This window comes from Biomphalaria glabrata, chromosome 7, assembly GCF_947242115.1.
Source record: "Biomphalaria glabrata chromosome 7, xgBioGlab47.1, whole genome shotgun sequence".
Taxonomy (NCBI): Eukaryota; Metazoa; Mollusca; class Gastropoda; family Planorbidae; genus Biomphalaria; species Biomphalaria glabrata.
Window position 1 is genome coordinate 24,354,256 of NC_074717.1, and position 19,957 is coordinate 24,374,212.

Genomic DNA, 19,957 nt, shown 5'->3' on the forward strand with positions numbered 1-19,957 from the left:
AGGCAGACTGAGCTCTATAGCCTTGTTGTAGGCAGACTGAGCTCTATTGCCTTGTTGTAGGCAGACTGAGCTCTATAGCCTTGTTGTAGGCAGACTGAGCTCTATAGTCTTGTTGTAGGCAGACTGAGCTCTATAGCCTTGTTGTAGGCAGACTGAGCTCTATAGCCTTGTTGTAGGCAGACTGAGCTCTATAGTCTTGTTGTAGGCAGACTGAGCTCTATAGCCTTGTTGTAGGCAGACTGAGCTCTATAGCCTTGTTGTAGGCAGACTGAGCTCTATAGTCTTGTTGTAGGCAGACTGATCTCTATAGCCTTGTTGTAGGCAGACTGAGCTCTATAGCCTTGTTGTAGGCAGACTGAGCTCTATAGCCTTGTTGTTGAGAGACTGAGCTCTATAGCCTTGTTGTAGGCAGACTGAGCTCTATAGTCTTGTTGTAGGCAGACTGAGCTCTATAGCCTTGTTGTAGGCAGACTGAGCTCTATAGCCTTGTTGTAGGCAGACTGAGCTCTATAGTCTTGTTGTAGGCAGACTGAGCTCTATAGCCTTGTTGTAGGCAGACTGAGCTCTATAGCCTTGTTGTAGGCAGACTGAGCTCTATAGCCTTGTTGTAGGCAGACTGAGCTCTATAGCCTTGTTGTAGGCAGACTGAGCTCTATAGCCTTGTTGTAGGCAGACTGAGCTCTATAGCCTTGTTGGGTACTTGGCAGTCAGTCCGATAGAAACTCTGAAATAAAAGCTACGACTATCTGTTGTTCACACTCGTCTCAGACTTATGTTCTACTGTGAATGACATTTAGTGTAAAGAGAATAATTGACATGCGCAAGTCAATCATCACTTCAAAAATAGTGAGTGCATGCTGAGGGGAATGTTTTACAACGTGACATACTTCACTCCTACTTAACCCCAGGACTCGAACTCAAGCCTTTTAGATGTGTATTGAAAAACAAGGAGTGCAAAGAAGTGAAGCCTTAGTGCAAGCGAACTCTTTCTCCGAATGTAATCGCCTTGTACTAGAAGACTGGACTATACAGTCAACAGAGAACATAAGAATGTGCACATGTATCATCCTAAAGGAACAGGTTTATGTGACATGGTAGTCACATGCTGTGTGTTTGGCTTTCTTGCGTAATGGCTTATGTTCACATGCTCGTGGGAATGAGCAATTTTACTAGAGGGTTTGAAGGCCGAATTTCTTTCTTTCAGAAATAACGTGCATCTGAAGTTTGAATTTCAGCTTGAAATTGACATCGCTGACAACTCTAGATAAACTAACAACTCTAGCCTGTCATTATAATTTTAGTGTATCAATGTAACAATATGGGCCATTCTGCCTATTTTTTTTTCTTGTCAGTTGACTATTTCTATTACTGTTTACAAAACAATTGTCTGGACTTCAAAATGTTTCACGTGCTAACTTTGTCGTCTGCCAGAACCGGAAGTCGTGACACACAAAACATTCCTTAAAGTTTGGGTCTGTACTACAATACTGGAAGAGTCTGAACAGATTAAGGAGACATTGAAAGAATGACCTTCTGGTTTTGTGAAACTTTTCTTGACAAGATTGCTGGAAAAAACTCCAAAACAAACAAAGAAATGAAAGTATGCTGCCCGGATGAGCATAACTATCGCATTTACATACTTAACACGGCAAGCCTTGAATACATCTCCATCTTTGTAAGATGACCTGATTACATCATCTGTACAGGTCACGTTGACATGCATCAATGAAATATTCATGTTTGTAATTCATTTTTTAAAATTCATTCTCATATCTGCTCATCTTACTGAATTCAATACTATCCAGATGTATCCATTGGTGCTTTTGTCACACGGTAAGAACTTGGACATACATTGACCCTAAGACTGCCCGAAGATCATGAGAATCCATTCAATAACATACACATCTTCTGATAGTTGTAGCAGTTATTGTTGCTGCCGTCGCTGCTGTTGCTGTTGTTGCTCTTGCTGCTGTTTTCTTTTGTTGCTGTTATTGATGCTGTTGTTGATGTTGTATATATTATTGTTGCTTCTCCTTTACTGCTGCTTTTATTGTTACTGTTATTACTGGTGCTGCTGCTGCTGTTGTTGTTGTTGGGATGGTGGTGGTTTTTGCTATTACTGTTTTTGTTGCTGTTCCTGTTGTTGTTTTTGCATCTGTTGCTGCAAATGATGTTGTTGAAGCTTTTTTTTATTATTTATTTTGAAAAAAAAAGTATAGAGGAATATTTGGGTTGAAGGGTAAGGAGTAGTCGTTAGTAGCTTAGTTTGAGTAGGCAATTTGAGGGACACTTTTCGGTCGAGACAAAAGACTGTCAGCGGGTGATGACATTTCTTACAATCTACAGTTTCTAAATTCTAATACGTAGTTCGCTGTAGAAAGCGAGCTTTACATTTACAAATAATTTTAGAAGCACCGAACCATTTGGGTTATTTTCACATTGTCTAAGTATGTAACTGTGATAGTGACACTAGAGCACATTGTCTAAGTATGTAACTGTGATAGTGACACTAGAGCCAGCAGCAGACTTTGTTTGTTTTGTGTTTATCTCCAGCAATCTTTGTCAGGATGTTAAGTTGGAAGAAAATGATAAAAAGGACAATAATGTGAAAAAAAAAGATGTTAATCGCCATGTAACTAGGTCAGCACCAATGTGGTTTGCTAACATGAATACTTTCACACCACCCGGAGACTAAAACGTTTATAAAATTCCCTTGCCTAGAAATAAGTCAGTTATTTGCTCTATTTCAAATCGACCCATTGGCTGCCTTATGCTGAATACTTACAGCACTTTGAGACCTGCCATGATGAGTAATGTTTTGTCCTCATTCCTACACACAAGCACAACCTTTCTCTACGGAGTCATTCTTGCTTCAGAGAGTTTCAAAAAAACTATTTTTGCTGCATTGTCTTTCTTCCCCCCTTCCTTTTTCTATGTAGTAAAGTTACTAAAAACCCTACTCCTCTGTCTCTCTATCAGACCTTAACTAGTGAAAGGAGGTCATGGGATAACTATACGTCTTTGACTGACGGGGCAGGATGTGGTTCTAGGGTACTCGACAGACTGCCCTCATTGATTGAGTTCAAGCCTGGAGGAAGTGACAGAAGGTACTACCCTATCATGTGATCACCCTCCCTGCTCTCTATTTGACATTAACATGTGTGTATTGTAACTAAAGCAATGCTTTCCAAATATTCGTTGTCATTGTAGACAGTGAACTTTAATCCGTGTGGATTGTTGAACATGATAAGAAATAAAGAAGAGTAACCTAAAACAAGGCTTTATTCAACTAGAACGACACATGAACTGACCAAAGAGACTTGGAAAGTAGCACACTAAATCAATGTTGTGAACACATTCTCACGACGTAACACAAACATATGGTAACTATACCACCACAGTGTTACTTCAAACTTTCAATATAAATCTATCCACGTTTCATATACAGCAATTGCAAAACACTGAATTTGTAATAATGTAGTCAAATTAAATTTCCATTTAACTTGGTCAAATGAAATTATTTTATCTTAGATATTAAACGCACACAAAAAAATGATTTTTTAAAGGCTCACCACATCAGACAACCAGACATTGGAACACACCACGTCAGACAACTAGATATTGGAACACACCACATCAGACAACTAGACATTTGAACACACCACATCAGACAACTAGACATTGGAACACACCACGTCAGACAACTAGATATTGGAACACACCACATGAGACAACTAGACATTTGAACACACCACATCAGACAACTAGACATTGGAACACACCATGTCAGACAACTAGATATTGGAACACACCACATCAGACAACTATACTTGGAACACATCACGTCAGACAACTAGACTTGGAACACACCACATCAGACAACTAGACTTTGGAACACACCACATCAGACAACTAGACTTGGAACACACCACATAAGACAACTAGACATTGGAACACACCACATCAGACAACTAGACATTGGAACACACCACATCAGACAACTAGACATTGGAACACACCACGTCAGACTAGACTTGGAACACACAACGTCAGACAACTAGACATTGGAACACACCACGTCAGACTAGACTTGGAACACACCACGTCAGACAACTAGACATTGGAACACACCACATCAGACAACTAGACATTTGAACACACCACATCAGACAACTAGACATTGGAACACACCACATCAGACAACTAGACATTGGAACACACCACATCAGACAACTAGACATTGAAACACACCACATCAGACAACTAGACATTGGAACACACCACATCAGACAACTAGATATTGAAACACATCATATCAGACAACTAGACATTGGAACACACCACATCAGACAACTATACTTGGAACACACCACGTCAGATAACTAGATTTGGAACACACCACATCAGACAACTAGAATTTGGAACACACCACATCAGACAACCAGACTTGGAACACACCACATCAGACAACTAGACTAGGAACACACCACATCAGACAACTAGACATTGGAACACACCACGTCAGACAACTAGATATTGGAACACACCACATCAGACAACTAGACATTTGAACACACCACATCAGACAAATAGACATTGGAACACACCACGTCAGACAACTAGACTTGGAACACACCACATCAGACAACTAGACTTTGGAACACACCACATCAGACAACCAGACTTGGAACACACCACATCAGACAACTAGACTTGGAACACACTACATCAGACAACTAGACATTAAAACACACCACATCAGACAACTAGACATTGGAACACACCACGTCAGACAACTAGACATTGGAACACACCACGTCAGACTAGACTTGGAATACACCACGTCAGACAACTAGACATTGGAACACACCACGTCAGACTAGACTTGGAACACACCACGTCAGACAACTAGACATTGGAACACACCACATCAGACAACTAGACATTTGAACACACCACGTCAGACAACTAGACTTGGAACACACCACGTCAGACAACTAGACATTGGAACACACCACTTCAGACAACTAGACATTGGAACACACCACATCAGACAACTAGATATTGGAACACACCACATCAGACAACTAGATATTGGAACACACCACATCAGACAACTAGATATTGGAACACACCACATCAGACAACTAGACATTGGAACACACCACGTCAGACAACTAGACATTGGAACACACCACGTCAGACAACTAGACATTGGAACACACCACGTCAGACAACTAGACTTTGGAACACACCACATCAGACAACTAGACATTGGAACACAAACTTTAAACTTTCGGATATACTCGGAAGATTTCAGAGCGTTACAAAAGTACACCAGTCGCGGAGCAAAGTTACAAGTCCAGAGGCAGATGTTTAATGTATCCTTAAACTTTTCTTTTTAGTTGTTTAATCTGTGGATATTAAATACTGATAAAAAGGTCACATCTCAAAATAAACTTCAGTATCGTCATTCCAAAGGTAAAAAAACGATGGTATCGATATTTCAAATGTACTGAACAGTAGTATCGTCATTTCGAATACTATAGACACACTAAATGTAATAGACTATAGTATCGTTATAGACACACTACATGTAATAGACTATAGTATCGTTATAGACACACTAAATGTAATAGACTATAGTATCGTTATAGACACACTACATGTAATAGACAATAGTATCGTTATAAACACACTACATGTAATACACAATAGTATCGTTATAGACACACTAAATGTGATAGACTATAGTATCGTTATAGACACACTAAATGTGATAGACTATAGTATCGTTAAAGACACATTAAATGTTATAGACAATGATATCGTTTAATCCTTATGTAAAGGTTCTAATGTATAGAGCGATAGTATCGTCACATGGGAACTAGGAAATATCTAATGTTATAGACATTATTATCATCACTTTTAATGTCATAGACAATGGTATAGTTAATCCTAACGTAAAGAGCCATGATGTCGACATTTCTAATGTAATAGACAATTTTGGTCTCGTCCACTTCTAACACAATAGAACATTTCTACCATTGCTCTAAAAGTTGTAATGCAGCAGGCCAATACCATTGAGTTAGACAGAATTTTTTCCACGACCAACTTCAAACTACCAGACGGACATATCACTCGGACATTAAGTCTGTACAGCTACCCAAAGACCCAGATCATCTTGCCCAGAGTCTTCACAGGGGCATTGACGCGTAACAGCCTGGAACCGCCCTATCTACTTAGAAGCAAGATGGACGCCAATGCTATTCAGTCCTCGATAAATCATACCCAGGAGAGACGGATCCACGTTTTTTAAAAATCTTACTTAGAGAAACAAAAAACTGAAAGGAAGATGTAAGAGGGAGGGGGGTCCTCGATTTGGCGGGAACGTACTTTCTATTGTCAGTCTGAAAATGTCCAGACCAGCGAGTCTCAAATGTTTTTCCCTATGAGGACCCAAATGTATGTCTTCAAATTATTAACTATTGAAGGTAAGGGTACCTTGGAGATGAGGTACGTGGGGCAAGGGGTGGGGAAAGGGGGTGGGGGGTGGAGCCGACGTGAGTACTGTAGATTCATTGAAACAGATCACTGGAACGGTGGACTGGCGTGCCGGTACCGGTCTTGCATCTTGGAGAAGCACCGGGCTAGACAACTTCATGGTTACCCTCAATGACGTCATCGTTGATTGAAGATTGTCTGGATAGTGAACGTGATTATAATTGCCAGTTAGTCCAACCTCAGCCCACTTCCTCGGCCCACCACCCACTCCTTCAGCTCACCCCCCACACTATCTCGCCACTAGGGAAGTAAGGCTGTGCTCTGAGACTTAGCACGCAGTCGAGAAGCGGGAAAAAAAAAGCTTAAAACTAAATAAGTTGGTGTAAGTCCTTGAGAGTTTATTTCGTACTTCCGGTCCCTCCCCCCTAAATTACTTTGAAATTTCTTTTTACTATATTTTCCTAACTAGATTTTTTTAAAATACATACAACCTAGATACAAATGAAAATTTTAATTAATCGTTGCATTTTTGCATAGAAATGCTAAGAAACCAGATCAACTTGCAGGTATACGGAACTATTGTTATTCTCCAGATATATTGAACTTTGAATCGTACGCATACATTGTATATTGCAACCCAACCTTTCATTTCTCTTAACTGCAGAAGCGGAGCAGACTACCCAGAAACTGGTGCAGATGTACAATAACTTATCCTAGAATTAATAGACGTCTTAACTGAAGTGAACGATATCCTCCACTATATCCTACACTACATCCTACAAATATCCATGTCATTCTAGCCGTGCATGTTGATTACAAACTTAAACTCTGCACAAAGTCATTGATTTTCCTGGTTGATTCAGGCAACCCGTACCATGCTCTAACGTTACTGAAGAAGAAGGAGCACTTGTTAAGATATGTCCAAACAAATGGAATAGGCTTTGTGTCTTTCAGAGTATTTCTGTATGTTGTTTTTGTGCTTGAGAACTATGCTTTAACCTTTTATTATAGCTAATTTTCAGTCTTCTGTCTGTGTTTTTAAGTTTAGTGTTTTTAGCGGCCCCCGAAAGGGAAAAAGACGCTTTTAGTTTTAGTGGAATGTCTGTACGTCCGTCTGTCAGTTTGTCCGTCCGTCCCGTTTAGATCTCGTAAACTAGAAAAGATAGTGAAAATCTGACACCATAATATTTTAGACCATTCAAAGTTCCGATTATGCATATGAGTTGGACATAATTTAAAACAACAATTAATAAATAGTTTTTCATATTATCGCGTGAACTGCGGTATGTATATTTCATAATAGTACACTTAACTAAAGGAATTTTTTAAAATTTCTTTTACGGAAATGTTTTTTTCTTAAGAATTTGAATAAGAGATTGACCCTTTACAAAACAATTAGATCAAATAGATATTCATTATAAGACATCAGTTAGGCCAGGTTCACATCCAAATTGACATTCACTTTCACCTATCCCTTAGTCTACTGGACCGCTGGGGCACCACACAAGATCTGTCAACCTTCTTTCTCCATTCTTCTCTGTCATTTGTCTTTGATAGAATTTCATTCTGATGTTTTTTCTGAAAATATTCAAGCCTGCCTGGGTGAACCACTTCGGGGGCAGATTTTGAGTTTGTGTTTCCACACAAACTGTCTTTGTAACCTTGTTACTAATGGTGTTACTCTAGCTAAATAGGAATATTCGATTGATATAGATCTCACCTCACTAAGGTTGAATAGTATTTTAATACTTGACAAGATTGGAAGAGTTATCCTCCCCTAGGGACTCGCTAAGGAACTCTTGCCATATTTTTGAGTCAACAGTATCAAGAACAACAACCGGATACCAACATTTCTTACACATCAGCCATTATTTCCCCTTCGCCTGACCAACATTTCTATCTTCTTGTCCACACACTACAGACCAACGGACACTGGAGAGTTGGCCTGCTGACCGATTACTAGCCCCAGGCTGTATTTTACTGTGGAGAGAAAGGGTTTTACGCCATTTTCTTGATGAACTTGTGACCAAAAACAGAGAAAAAAAAAATCTGAGTAGATGTAGGAGGAAAACAAAATATTGGTAGTTCAGTTCGTTACTTAGTCTCTTAGAGTAGTTTGTAATTTGTGTTGCTCTCCCTTTAGAGCAGCTAGGTGCAGTGGTTATTTCCCCTTCACTTCTGGCTATAAAAAAATAGTACTGAATGGCATATAGTGGATGAGAAAATAGTTCGGACCAGACAATGACATTTCTAAACTTAATTATTTTAGACAGAAGTGAGTAGGTACGGTCAAATATTATTTGCCGGAGAATGAAATATACGCTCATGATTACAAATTAAAAAAACAACAACATACTTAATAATAATAATAATAATTTTATTTATAAAGCGCTGTTAACAAACAAAATGTAGGCTCAAGGCGCTGTAACAACATTACAAACATAGACACAACTGTTAGAATAACAGTTAATCTAAAAAAGTTTTAAACAAGTAGGTCTTAATGTTCTTCTTAAAAGTGGTATAGCATGTTGTCTGTCTGAGATCAATGGGGAGTGAGTTCCAAACCTTTGGTCCGTGAACTGAAAAAGCACGCAGACCGTAGCTTTTGAGGGAGAAACGTGGCACTACTAAAAGCGTTGAGTCCATTGAGCGCAGGGTTCTCTGGGGGACATATGGAGTAATCAGTTCGCTAAGGTACAAGGGCATCTCATTGTTATATATACACTGATGACAAAGTGTGGCGACCTTGTAATCGATTCTCGCTTTCACGGGAAGCCAATGGAGCGTGCGCAAGAGCGTAGTAGCAGAATCTTGTCTAGTTTTTTTAAGGACTATTCGAGCGGCGTTGTTCTGTATACGTTGCAGTTTGGCTATTTTGTCATCAGGTATACCTGCTAGCACGGCGTTGCAGTAGTCAAGGCGGGAGAGTATGAATGCCACAGCTAGCGTTTTTGTTGACTCCGTTGTTAAATATGGTCGGATCTGGCCTAATCTGCGCAGCTGCAGATAAAGACCTTTGCAGAGCTGATTTATGTGTGGGTCGAAAGATAGTGTTGAGTCGAAGAAAACTCCAAGATTCCGCACTACATGGACAAAAGGAACATGGCAGTTCGTGATAAAGAGAGAATCTGTGCTTTCAACTTTTGAGACATTGTTCCTAGTGCCAATCTTAATTATTTCTGTCTTGTCTTCGTTCATCTTGAGTTTATTTTCAACCATCCAATCGCTCACCCTTGCAACGGTACTACTGATTTTCTCTGCCAGATGCGACACCTCTGAGGGTACTGATGAATCGTATAACTGTGAGTCATCGGCAAAGAAATGGTATAAGATGCCGGTTGGCCGTATGACACCGCTGAGTGGATATGTGTACATAGTGAACAGTACTGGGCCTAGAACTGATCCTTGGGGTACTCCGTACTTCAAAAGTAAGCTTGTTGATTCCGTCCCGCTAACAACGACACTTTGGGTGCGTTCCGTCAGGTAGGATCCAAGCCACTTTAGGACGACTCCTGCTAAACCAAAAGTTGCAGAGAATCTGGCCATCATAATTTCATGGTCTAGCGTATCAAAGGCTGCGGACAAGTCCAGCATAGAAAGAATTGATATGTGGCCTTTGTCGGAATTGTGAAGTAAGTCGTTTAGTACCCTGACCACTGCTGTCTCTGTGCTACGGCACTTCCTATATGCAGATTGAAATTCTTCCAAGAGACAGTACTGTTCAAGATGAGAAAGAATTTGCACTAACACGATGCGCTCCAGAAGCTTTGACAGGAAGGGAAGATTTGAAACCGGGCGATAGTTTTTTAGACATTCCGGGTCAAGACTGGATTTCTTTAATAAGGGCCTGACAAGTGCATGCTTAAATTGCTGTGGTACAATGCCTGAAGTCAGTGAAGAGTTCACAATGTTGGTAATTGTAGGTACAAGCTCATCTAAACATTCAAGGAGCAAGGAGGTTGGAATGGGATCAAGGTCACATGACTTATTTGGCATATTCAAAATAGTACTTTTGACATAATCTTCAGATACACGCTGAAACTCGCAAAAAGGAGTACTTACAATGAAAATAGTCTCAATTCTAATAATAATGCAGGAAGCGTGGTCGAGAGGCCAAGTGCGCTTAAACTTGGCTTGGCTTGGCTACCTAGAAGGGGGGCTCGAGGTTATATTAAAAGCTATAATAATAATAATGAAATAATAATAACAATGACATCCGAGAGAGCCACAAGAGTCACGTGATTCTATCGGCGTCTCTTGTTTCTTGGTTCAGGTCAGGTAGATACGGTGACACTGTATGGGTCAACTAGATTTGTGTCTCGTGACGCAAACACCCAAGCCATAGTGTAGGATCCGTTGTTTGAAATAGAATGTAAGAAACAACAACAGATCATTTGAAGAATAATAATTCATTTATTTGCACAAACTTAATTAACGAAATAAACCAGCACAAAGTATTATTCCATATATAAATAAATTGAATTAATAACTCACTGATGGGAATCATAAAAACAGGATAAATACTCACTGTGCACATACATTCTCCCTGCCCCCTTTTTAAAAAATACCTTTCAATATTAGTTTCGAAGTGAAATAATGTAACAAGTAAAACTTATTTTTAGCAGCCCTGGACTTTTTATGAGCTATTTTTAACCTTCTTCGTAAGGGATCGAACATGCTGGAAATGACGTCATTCAAGATGTTTGTCAGATTGGCTTGCTAGTGAAAGAAAAAATGTCCGTTATTCTTAGCAACAGACGACGCGTTTTTATTACATGACAACATTAAAAATATTTTCTTTTATTCTGCCAAGATCTAAATCTTTTAGACAAACCAAACTGATATCTGCACGAAGTATCAATATTGGTAGTGATATTTACAATGTATTGTGATTACTTACCGGATATAAAATAATCTAATCTAATGAAAGTGTTATTACTAGTTGCAATGCAATGACATTTTGTTTTATCAAATCTTGCTGTTGCTGTAACAAAGCTGTATTTTTTTTTTACAATTGATTTCACTTCAATGTTTCTTATTATCTAAATAATATGGCCAAAACAAAAACAAAACTAGTAATGCTTGAAAAAGTTGACATGACAGTTACTGTAAGAAGTTGTTTCTTTGTCTGAAATCAGATACTATATACAAGCGGAAGAAATAAACACACTTTTTTTTACTTCTGGTATAACATTACACCCTTCCCCTCCCTAATAAAGAAATGATAAAAAAAAACTCGTTTTGTGAAATCATTTATATTTATAGAATTGTTTTTGTTCCAAAAGTATCACATTAATGTCTTTACCTTCTTTGTTTTGTCCTTATTACTAATCAACATTTAAACTTCACTTTCTAGTTTCAAATAACACTTAAGAAAAAAGTGTCTCTATTTCTATATTTATCTCGCTTCAGGCTCCAGAAACTTTAGGACCGACTTTAATATTAAATCTACGTATGGAGCATTGACGTCTGTTCTGATTACTCGCCTCATGAGTGAATGTGATCTCAGCTAAACTTGGGAGCTTCTATTTCTATGTAAAAAAAAAAAAAAAACCAAAAAAAAACCTAGGAAGTGGAGAGAGAGAAGGTTAATGAGATGGAGTTTTTACATTACAAAAAAAATCATTATTTAAAAAATTCGTTGTCGCTGTTGCAAGAAACTCGACAAGCAGCAGATGTCGCACGTGAAGATGCTGTCAGGAAGAACAAACGAAGCAACAGCCGCCTGGTTTGGACACTTAGAAAATAATGATATGAAGCACGGACACCAGGTGGATCCGTGTCGCCAGGTCTTGACCTCGCAGAATGAATGAAACAAAGTTTGTTTATTAACTTTATCTTCCTAGTGCCTGACATTAGCTAAGCATGTCAACTATCAAAAGAAATGCAAGGAAAAGCACTACATTATATATTTATTTATTTATAATACAATTATTTAATTATCACTAAGTATACAAATAATTGGTTAATTTTTTTTTTATTGATTGATGTGTTGTAATCGAAAGTGAATAATTGTGTGAAGTTTAAACTTGATCCGTTAATGGGAAACATCAGAAACAGCTTGTACAAGCCTTGTACCATTCAGAGAGAGTTGATAGAAGCTTTGTAAACATTGTATTTTCTTGAGCGATATTTTTATAATCACTTCATAAAACACGTCCTACATGTAGACAACAAAATAATAATCTCAATCTCATTAAAGTCAGATGAGTAAAAGAAAATATAAAATATGCAGCAAATTTCTTAGCTATTCTAAAACACAAGAACAAACCTTGAAATATGAGCGAAATTATAAGCAAACTAGGTGCAAGCGTACGGAAGGCAAAAAAAAATAAATAATTGCACTTTAATCAATCTCCCAGATAGAACTTCTCTTCGCAAAGATAGTTTTATACTTTAACATATAAACATATTAATTGAAGTCCATTCATTTCATATTTTGATCAAATAAACATTCAAATTTGGTTTTCTAAAGCTACATTCGTTTACGAAAGCTGCGAAGCCGAGTTGAGATAGGCCTAGATCTATATTCATTCATGAATCGCGTACTAAAAATTATTTCGTTTAATTGTTCACTTTATAATCCCATTCATTGAACAAAGCTATCGCTCTTTTCGTTTTTAATAGATAAGAATGTATCAACTTCGGGTAATCCCATTTTCTCAAACCTAATTTTATTTTCGTAGCGAAAGAGAAAAACTTGAAAGGATCATTAGTTAAGTTTAACATACATCTAAATCCAATCCACTAGATTAGTAAACACAAACTTAGACCCGCAGGCCGCGGGTAATGTCTGGAGAACATCCTTTCATTAGACATTACCAAATGGTTACACATTAACAGTGATTAACACATCTCTCTACTGAGTCTATTCCTAGGCCCAGATCTAAAACTCTTATTGAACTCTAAGATGATAAAACTTCTTTTCGCAAAGATAGTTTTATGCTTTAACACATAAACATACTAATTATTGTCCATTCATTTCATATTTTAATCAAATTAACATTCAAATTTGTTTTTCTAAAGCATTTTTAATACATTCGTTCGCTGTTCGCTAAATAGAGCTGCGTAGCCGTGTTGAGATAGGCCTATATTCATTCGAGAAAAAAGGTCACGCATGCGCAACACAGAATGAACTCTATAAAGCCAAGATTAGTGTATACTGTAACACATGAACATACAAAATTAAGTCTATTCATTTCATATTTTAATCAAATATATGTAGGCCTACAAGCAAATGTTTTAATTTGAAAAAATAGATTTAAGCCTATTAGCTATTCTGATTTGATAGCTTCATTCACACTATTTTTACATTGACACATTCGCTTTACTTATTACATTATTATTTTGTTTAATTGTTTACAAAACACTCTCAGTGACTATATCGAAAGTAATGCGCAAATAAAAACCCGCGGGTCGCGGGTAACATATGTCTAGTATATATATATATATTAACTAGATCGCATAGCGAAATGACATAATGTTTGGTATAGATATAAGTTCTTTGTCCTTCACTAGATGTCAGCAGGTGGATAAGAAAACATTTATTTAAAACTAAATTGTTATGAAATTAGGATATTATTATTATTATAAGCTATGTTGTTGCCGGTCGTTGGTTTATAGCCCCAAACTGCTAGTAGACAACTAAACCGCTGTAGACGTATTATATCTTAACTAATAAAACTTGAAGCAACTTGAATAACCTCCTTGTGAACAATATTAAATATAAATTTAATTATAATTTAGACAAAATCAACTTGTGATGAAATGAAATAAATGTAGTACACTTTAGTAAGAATATAAAATGGTATCCTGGACAAAATCTAACTCACTACAGTTGGCCTACCACTTCTTCAGTCTGACGTTCTGGAGTTGTCTGTCCTACCGCACACAGCAGACGACACTGCCACCTATCTTGCATCATTTAGAACCAATCGCTAGCTTCCTTGCACCGTCACCATAGAAACACGCAAACACACACTGTACTGTAAGCGAAGGTGTCACAAAAGTGGTATACGGCCAGCACAATGACCCATCACTTTTACTTTGACCCAACTAATATCTGGTTCTCATCAGAGTCGAGTGGACGCAAGGGTGTCCTGAAAATTCCGTAATTCAAACCCCATTCTACAGAGAGATTCTACCCGAAACCACGCTCTTCGCAAGCCCAGCGCCTCAACCAGCATGCCAGAAACACGACCAGGGTTAGGATTTAAGTGGTCATTAGGATGTACACTAGCTTACTTGTAATCAAATGAGGTTTACAAACCAAATCATCAGTCTGAACCCTCTACATAAATTGTTTGTCATTCGAATCTCCAGACAAAAATGTCTCTATGTTATTAAGGACATCAAAGTCAGCTAAAGGGGCGGCAGGAGCTTGTTTTGTTCCAAGGTATTGACAATATTCCTCATATGTCATGGCGGCGGTGTGCACAAGACACATCTCAACTTTTCCCCCAGAAGAGAGAGTTTACCAAAGAGCCGCTAGAGGAAAACAAATACGATGCTGAGAAAGGAGGAAGCGAGGTGGGGAGATAACCCTGGCCCTAATGTCAGCAGTTAACGATTCGATAATTGCATAGTCTCCCTTTGATTCGGCCTCAGATTGACTGCCGCTACCGTTGCAAGGTGTTATTACTACCGCGGTGCAGTTTGTCATTCGGTCTGTGCCTGTAGACTTGTAGATCCAATGGCAAGGAGAGTCGATCACAAAATGCTCAACCAGGTTCTAAACTTTGGAGCGCTGAACCTTTTTTATTGTAAAATGATTATTGTATCGCAAATACATTCTGTGTTAAGCTAGTCATATATAAATATGTTAGTTTAAACATGTTTACGTCCGTTTCCTATACCCCCCCCTTTTTTTTTTAAATAAAATGGCTGTGGGTGTTGAATTCCTTCTCTATGTAACTTAAGAAGATGCCGGCTCAACCGAATAAGATACCCCCCCCCCGACCTAGAGACAATACTGGCTGTATCGACTACCCAAAGTAATCGAGTTTTATGCAAGTGTTTGAATCCGGTGCATCACATGACACCGAATCAGCCAATCAAATGATTGATGTTGAACAAGCGTTTCTTTTTTTTCTTGTATTTATGAGATTTTATTCCCCCCGCCCCCCCAACGCACGTACATAGTAGTTGAAGTACGTTCTATTGGTATATAGGTCAGTCGTGATAGAAATACAATAAACCGAGAAGTCAAGTGACTATCTCACTGCCACTCCCGCCCCACCCTCATTACGAGACGCTGTTTCAATAAAAAATGTTGTTGTCAGGAGGAAATCATGTGGTTGTTTTTTTAAGTTTGAAGTCAGTGCCAATTTCAACTGCCACGCGACCAGAGTTCAAACCTTTCTCTGTACTTTGTACTATGTACCCCTTTGACCTTAAAGAGACTAAATAGCATCTTATTTTGTGAAGAAATGTCCGTAGCATGTAAACAGTGTTTCTCAACATTTTACTTGTGATGCCCCCCCCCCCCACCGAAGGAAAAAAGTTACTAACCATCTTGTAATAAGTTAGAGACTGTGGGCACCTCCACCAGGGTCCGGTGTCTCATATAAACTAAGGGTCTGTAAGCCCCTTCAACAGAGTCCAGCGCCTCTAATAAGCTAGGGGGGTGTGTAAGCTAGTTCACCAGTACTCAGTGCGCTGCAATTATCTCCACGACTTCCCCTGCGTACAGTAAAGGTGTCGATCAAATAAAGCCGGTTAAAGAACGGAACGGTTGGTCCTCTTCTTAAGTTTGAGAAACTTTTCAGGCTCACGGTACGTTCCCAATAGGTTTGAGCTCGTACCATTACACTGGTCATAAGACGTCACTAGAAAGTTGGTACCACCGTATTGATATTGGAAAAAGACGGATAGAATCGCGTTGGTAGAAAGTTTTTCTTCGTTAGCTCACTTCATTGTGCACTGTGGTCAGGGGAATTCTCTAATGGTTATAATTACATGTTATTTCTATCTCTTTCGTTCAATCGATTGTCAAACAGCGACTCAAATAAAGACACGCTATTTTATTGGTAAGCATCTTACAGTAACTTAATTTAGTTATAAACTAAAACTTAAATATATATCAGCTGCGTGACATGTTCTTAACTTCTGATCATATTACTCTTTCAAATATACTACCTACATTCAACATTCCTAGTATTACCAACTTGACTACTTCAGACATTCAACCAGGCATTAAAGGTTCCCACTACAGGTCATTTCAGGTCAGACTGCATACACATAGCTTCGAAGCACTGGCTGAATCAAACCCCATGGTCCATAGATTGGGAATCCCTTGCATAGGAACTTACAAAAGAAAAAAATGTGGATCTGATCAGCATAAGTGATTAAAATAAGTTAACATAAAGCGTGTCAATGTAAATATGTGTGTGTGTGTGTGTCCGTGTGTTTATTGCCACTTCATTGGTTTTTGTTTCCACCAGCGCCATATTCCTTTCTCTACTAGAGTGTCAGCCATTTGCATTTTGTTGTGTCTTGTGTTTCCTGAGAGATGAAGTGACACGCCACGTCTAGGTTTTTAATGTTCGCCAAACAAGAAACCAAAGTGTTGTAACAGAGTTGGTCGCCAAACAAGAAACCAAAGTGCTGTAACAGAGTTGGTCACTGCACTACTTCCATACAGCTAAATAAAAACAGCTTCACAGAACTTTTAAAGTGACCCAAGTTTTTGTTACTATAGAAGCGTGTTGTTGTTTTTTAGAAGCTTGGAAGTCCTGAAAGTCGCAGAGATTTTGACCAAGTGTTGACTCATTAAAGAGAAAATAAATGATCAAACATAAACAATGTTTTCTCCAAACGTAAGAATACAGCAAAATAGAGAAAAAAAAATGTTTTAAGTTTTCTTTTAAGATTTGTTTCTATCCGACCACGTGGCGCCCTGAGGTAAAAATCGCCATTTTGTTTTCAATTGATTTTTTTTCTTTGCTGACCTAGGTGTCTCTGCGGGATTTTGTTTCAAAGAAATACACATTATAAAAGAAGAGTTCTATTTTTAACTCTATGAAATGTAACTGAAAAAAAAATGGAGATCCTTATTTCCAAGTGCTATTCGTTATCAAATGTTTGTATTAATTTGAAGACTTTTTTTGTTTTAAGTCATATTACTAGCAAGACCACATACCTCCTCTTCCAGATGCCTCCTCTTCCACATACCTCCTCTTCCACATACCTCCTCTTCCACATGCCTCCTCTTCCACATGCCTCCTCTTCCACATACCTCCTCTTCCACATACCTCCTCTTCCACATGCCTCCTCTTCCACATGTCTCCTCTTCCACATACCTCCTCGTCCACATACCTCCGCTTCCACATGCCTCCTCTTCCACATACCTCCTCTTCCACATACCTCCTCTTCCACATACCTCCTCTTCCACATACCTCCTCTCAGTAGCGTAGCTAGAATGAGAGGGGGGAGAATTTAAAAATCCCTCCGGGTCCCAATTTTTTTTTGTACATTAAATATTACGCAAAATGCAGGGGTCCACAAAGAAGTTAAGCCCCTGGCCCCCAAATGAACACAAAATCCTAACTAACCCTCTGCGTCCTCTACCACATGCTTCTTCTAAAATATACCTCCTCTTCCACATGCCTCCTCTTCCACGATGACTTTCAAGTCAACAAGTGCCCTTAAAAACTTAAACCCTCACCACAAGTCTCTGCTAAAAATATAGTGAGGCAAAAAAACAACAACACTTACTTAATGTCAAGGTCATTTGAACATTTTTTCTTCTTATTTTTCTACGTTTTGTGTCATGAAATTGTAATGCTCAAGGTCGTTCTCTCCCTGCCCCTTCCATCTTGTTCAAATAGCTAACCCATAATACTTCCATCAGGTTTTTTTTTACTTCCGGTTCTTCTAAACTTCTGGTCTCCGTCTAATAAGATTACTGATCAAAGACTGTTGAAGACAACACATGGTGTATGCCCACTACTTTGATCTAACAGACTAACAGATCTAGTTGAGCTTGTCTGGTGAAAAGACAATGTGGAATACCATTAATGAAGGAGAGAGAGAGAGGGAGAGAGAGAGGGAGAGAGGGAGAAAGAGAGAGGGGGAGAGAGGGAGAGAGAGATGGGGAGAGAGAGGGTGAGAGAGGGGGGAGAGAATACAAATAAGGGTAAAGCCGTGAGATTAAACCTCAATGGTGATGGTTGATAAAAAAAAAAAGAAGAGTGTGAATGAAAGAGAGTGACGAGAAACACATTGGAAAAGAAAACATTCACAAAAATAAAAGAAAAGAAAATTGAAGACAGAGAGAGAAAGAGATAAAGAGAGAGAAAAAGAGTGAAAGGAAGAGAATGAGAGAGCGAATGAGAGCAAGAGAGAGGGATAAAAAGAGAATGACAGAGAGAGAGAGAAAGAGGTAAGAAAGAGACAGAAAGAGAGACAGAAATAGAGAGAGAGAACGAGAGAGAGAAAGAGAGACAGAGAGAGGGAGAGAAAGAGAGAGAACGAGAGAGAGAGAGAGAGAGCGGGAATGAACAATAAATGAAAATTCCATCAAAGCTTGTTTTAAAACTGTAATCAAAAGAGAACAAGAAAGAGAGAAAGAGAGAGAGAGAGAGAGAGAGAGAGAGAGAGAGAGAGAAATCTATTTGAAAGAAAGATGTAGAGGAGAAAGGCAGTAGGGAAGAACAAGACAGTAGTGAGGAAATCGTAAAAAAATAGAGAACAAAGAGAACAAGAAAGAAATGGAGAGAGAAAAGAAATAGAGAGAGAAGAAATAGAGAGAGAAAAGAAATAGAGAGAAAAGAAATAGAGAGAGAAGAAATAGAGAGAAAAGAAATAGAGAGAAAAGAAATAGAGAGAGAAAAGAAATAGAGAGAAAAGAAATAGAGAGAAAAGAAATAGAGAGAAAAGAAATAGAGAGAAAAGAAATAGAGAGAGAAAGAAATAGAGAGAAAAGAAATAGAGAGAGAAAAGAAATAGAGAGAGAAAAGAAGCGAAAGCTGCCTTCCAAGCGTGTTTCTAAACCATTGCTCTCGGGAAACTGCCTCACGTTCTCTGTCCAAAGGGGGAGAACTTGGGGACCAGGGAATGAGGATTATATCTGATCCTCTTTTTTTCCCTTCCTAACCTTTTTATTCACACTCTTCCTTCTTTCCAAATCTTTTCCCACACACGCGCGCACACAACCACTTTCCAAAATATAATAATGAATACGAATGGGACCTGTTTCACTGGCTCTTGTGTGTCGCAAGGAAAATATATAGGCACATGTAATGACTCAAAATGGACGACCGAGCGTGGGTATCAGGACTCACGCTGACCTCGGGAGAGGGAAGAGAGGTCCGCGGTAGTGAGTAGGGGGGGAGGGGTAAGCTCGTGAATGAATAGAGGGAGTAGCGGGAATGAATTAGGATTGAAGGGGGATTTAGCGGGGGGGGGGGGGGAGAGAAAGTCGGGTTCGGGAGACACGGGTACGGGGTTGACT

The 19,957-nt window shown here is 38.7% G+C and overlaps 2 protein-coding genes across 4 annotated transcripts in view; both read right to left on the minus strand.

Annotated features, from left to right (window-relative positions):
• The window catches only part of LOC106052405 (protocadherin-11 X-linked-like), a 240,552-nt gene that overhangs the window by 214,060 nt on the left and 6,535 nt on the right, over window positions 1-19,957 (minus strand). The window contains exon 1 of one of the 3 annotated variants that reach the window (XM_056034426.1): window positions 11,033-11,050. The exons of the other annotated variants lie outside the window; for them this stretch is intronic. The gene's annotated coding sequence lies outside the window, so the exon portion shown is untranslated. Of the gene's footprint in view, window positions 1-11,032; window positions 11,051-19,957 lie in introns of those variants that run through there. 3 annotated transcript variants of the gene reach the window in all.
• On the minus strand, window positions 1,876-17,898 carry LOC129927118 (putative uncharacterized protein DDB_G0274535). Its single transcript, XM_056034341.1, has 2 exons — window positions 17,645-17,898; window positions 1,876-2,161 (listed from the first exon to the last, which is right to left on the minus strand). The coding sequence occupies exons 1-2, from the start codon at window positions 17,896-17,898 to the stop codon at window positions 1,876-1,878; spliced, it is 540 nt and encodes a 179-aa protein (XP_055890316.1).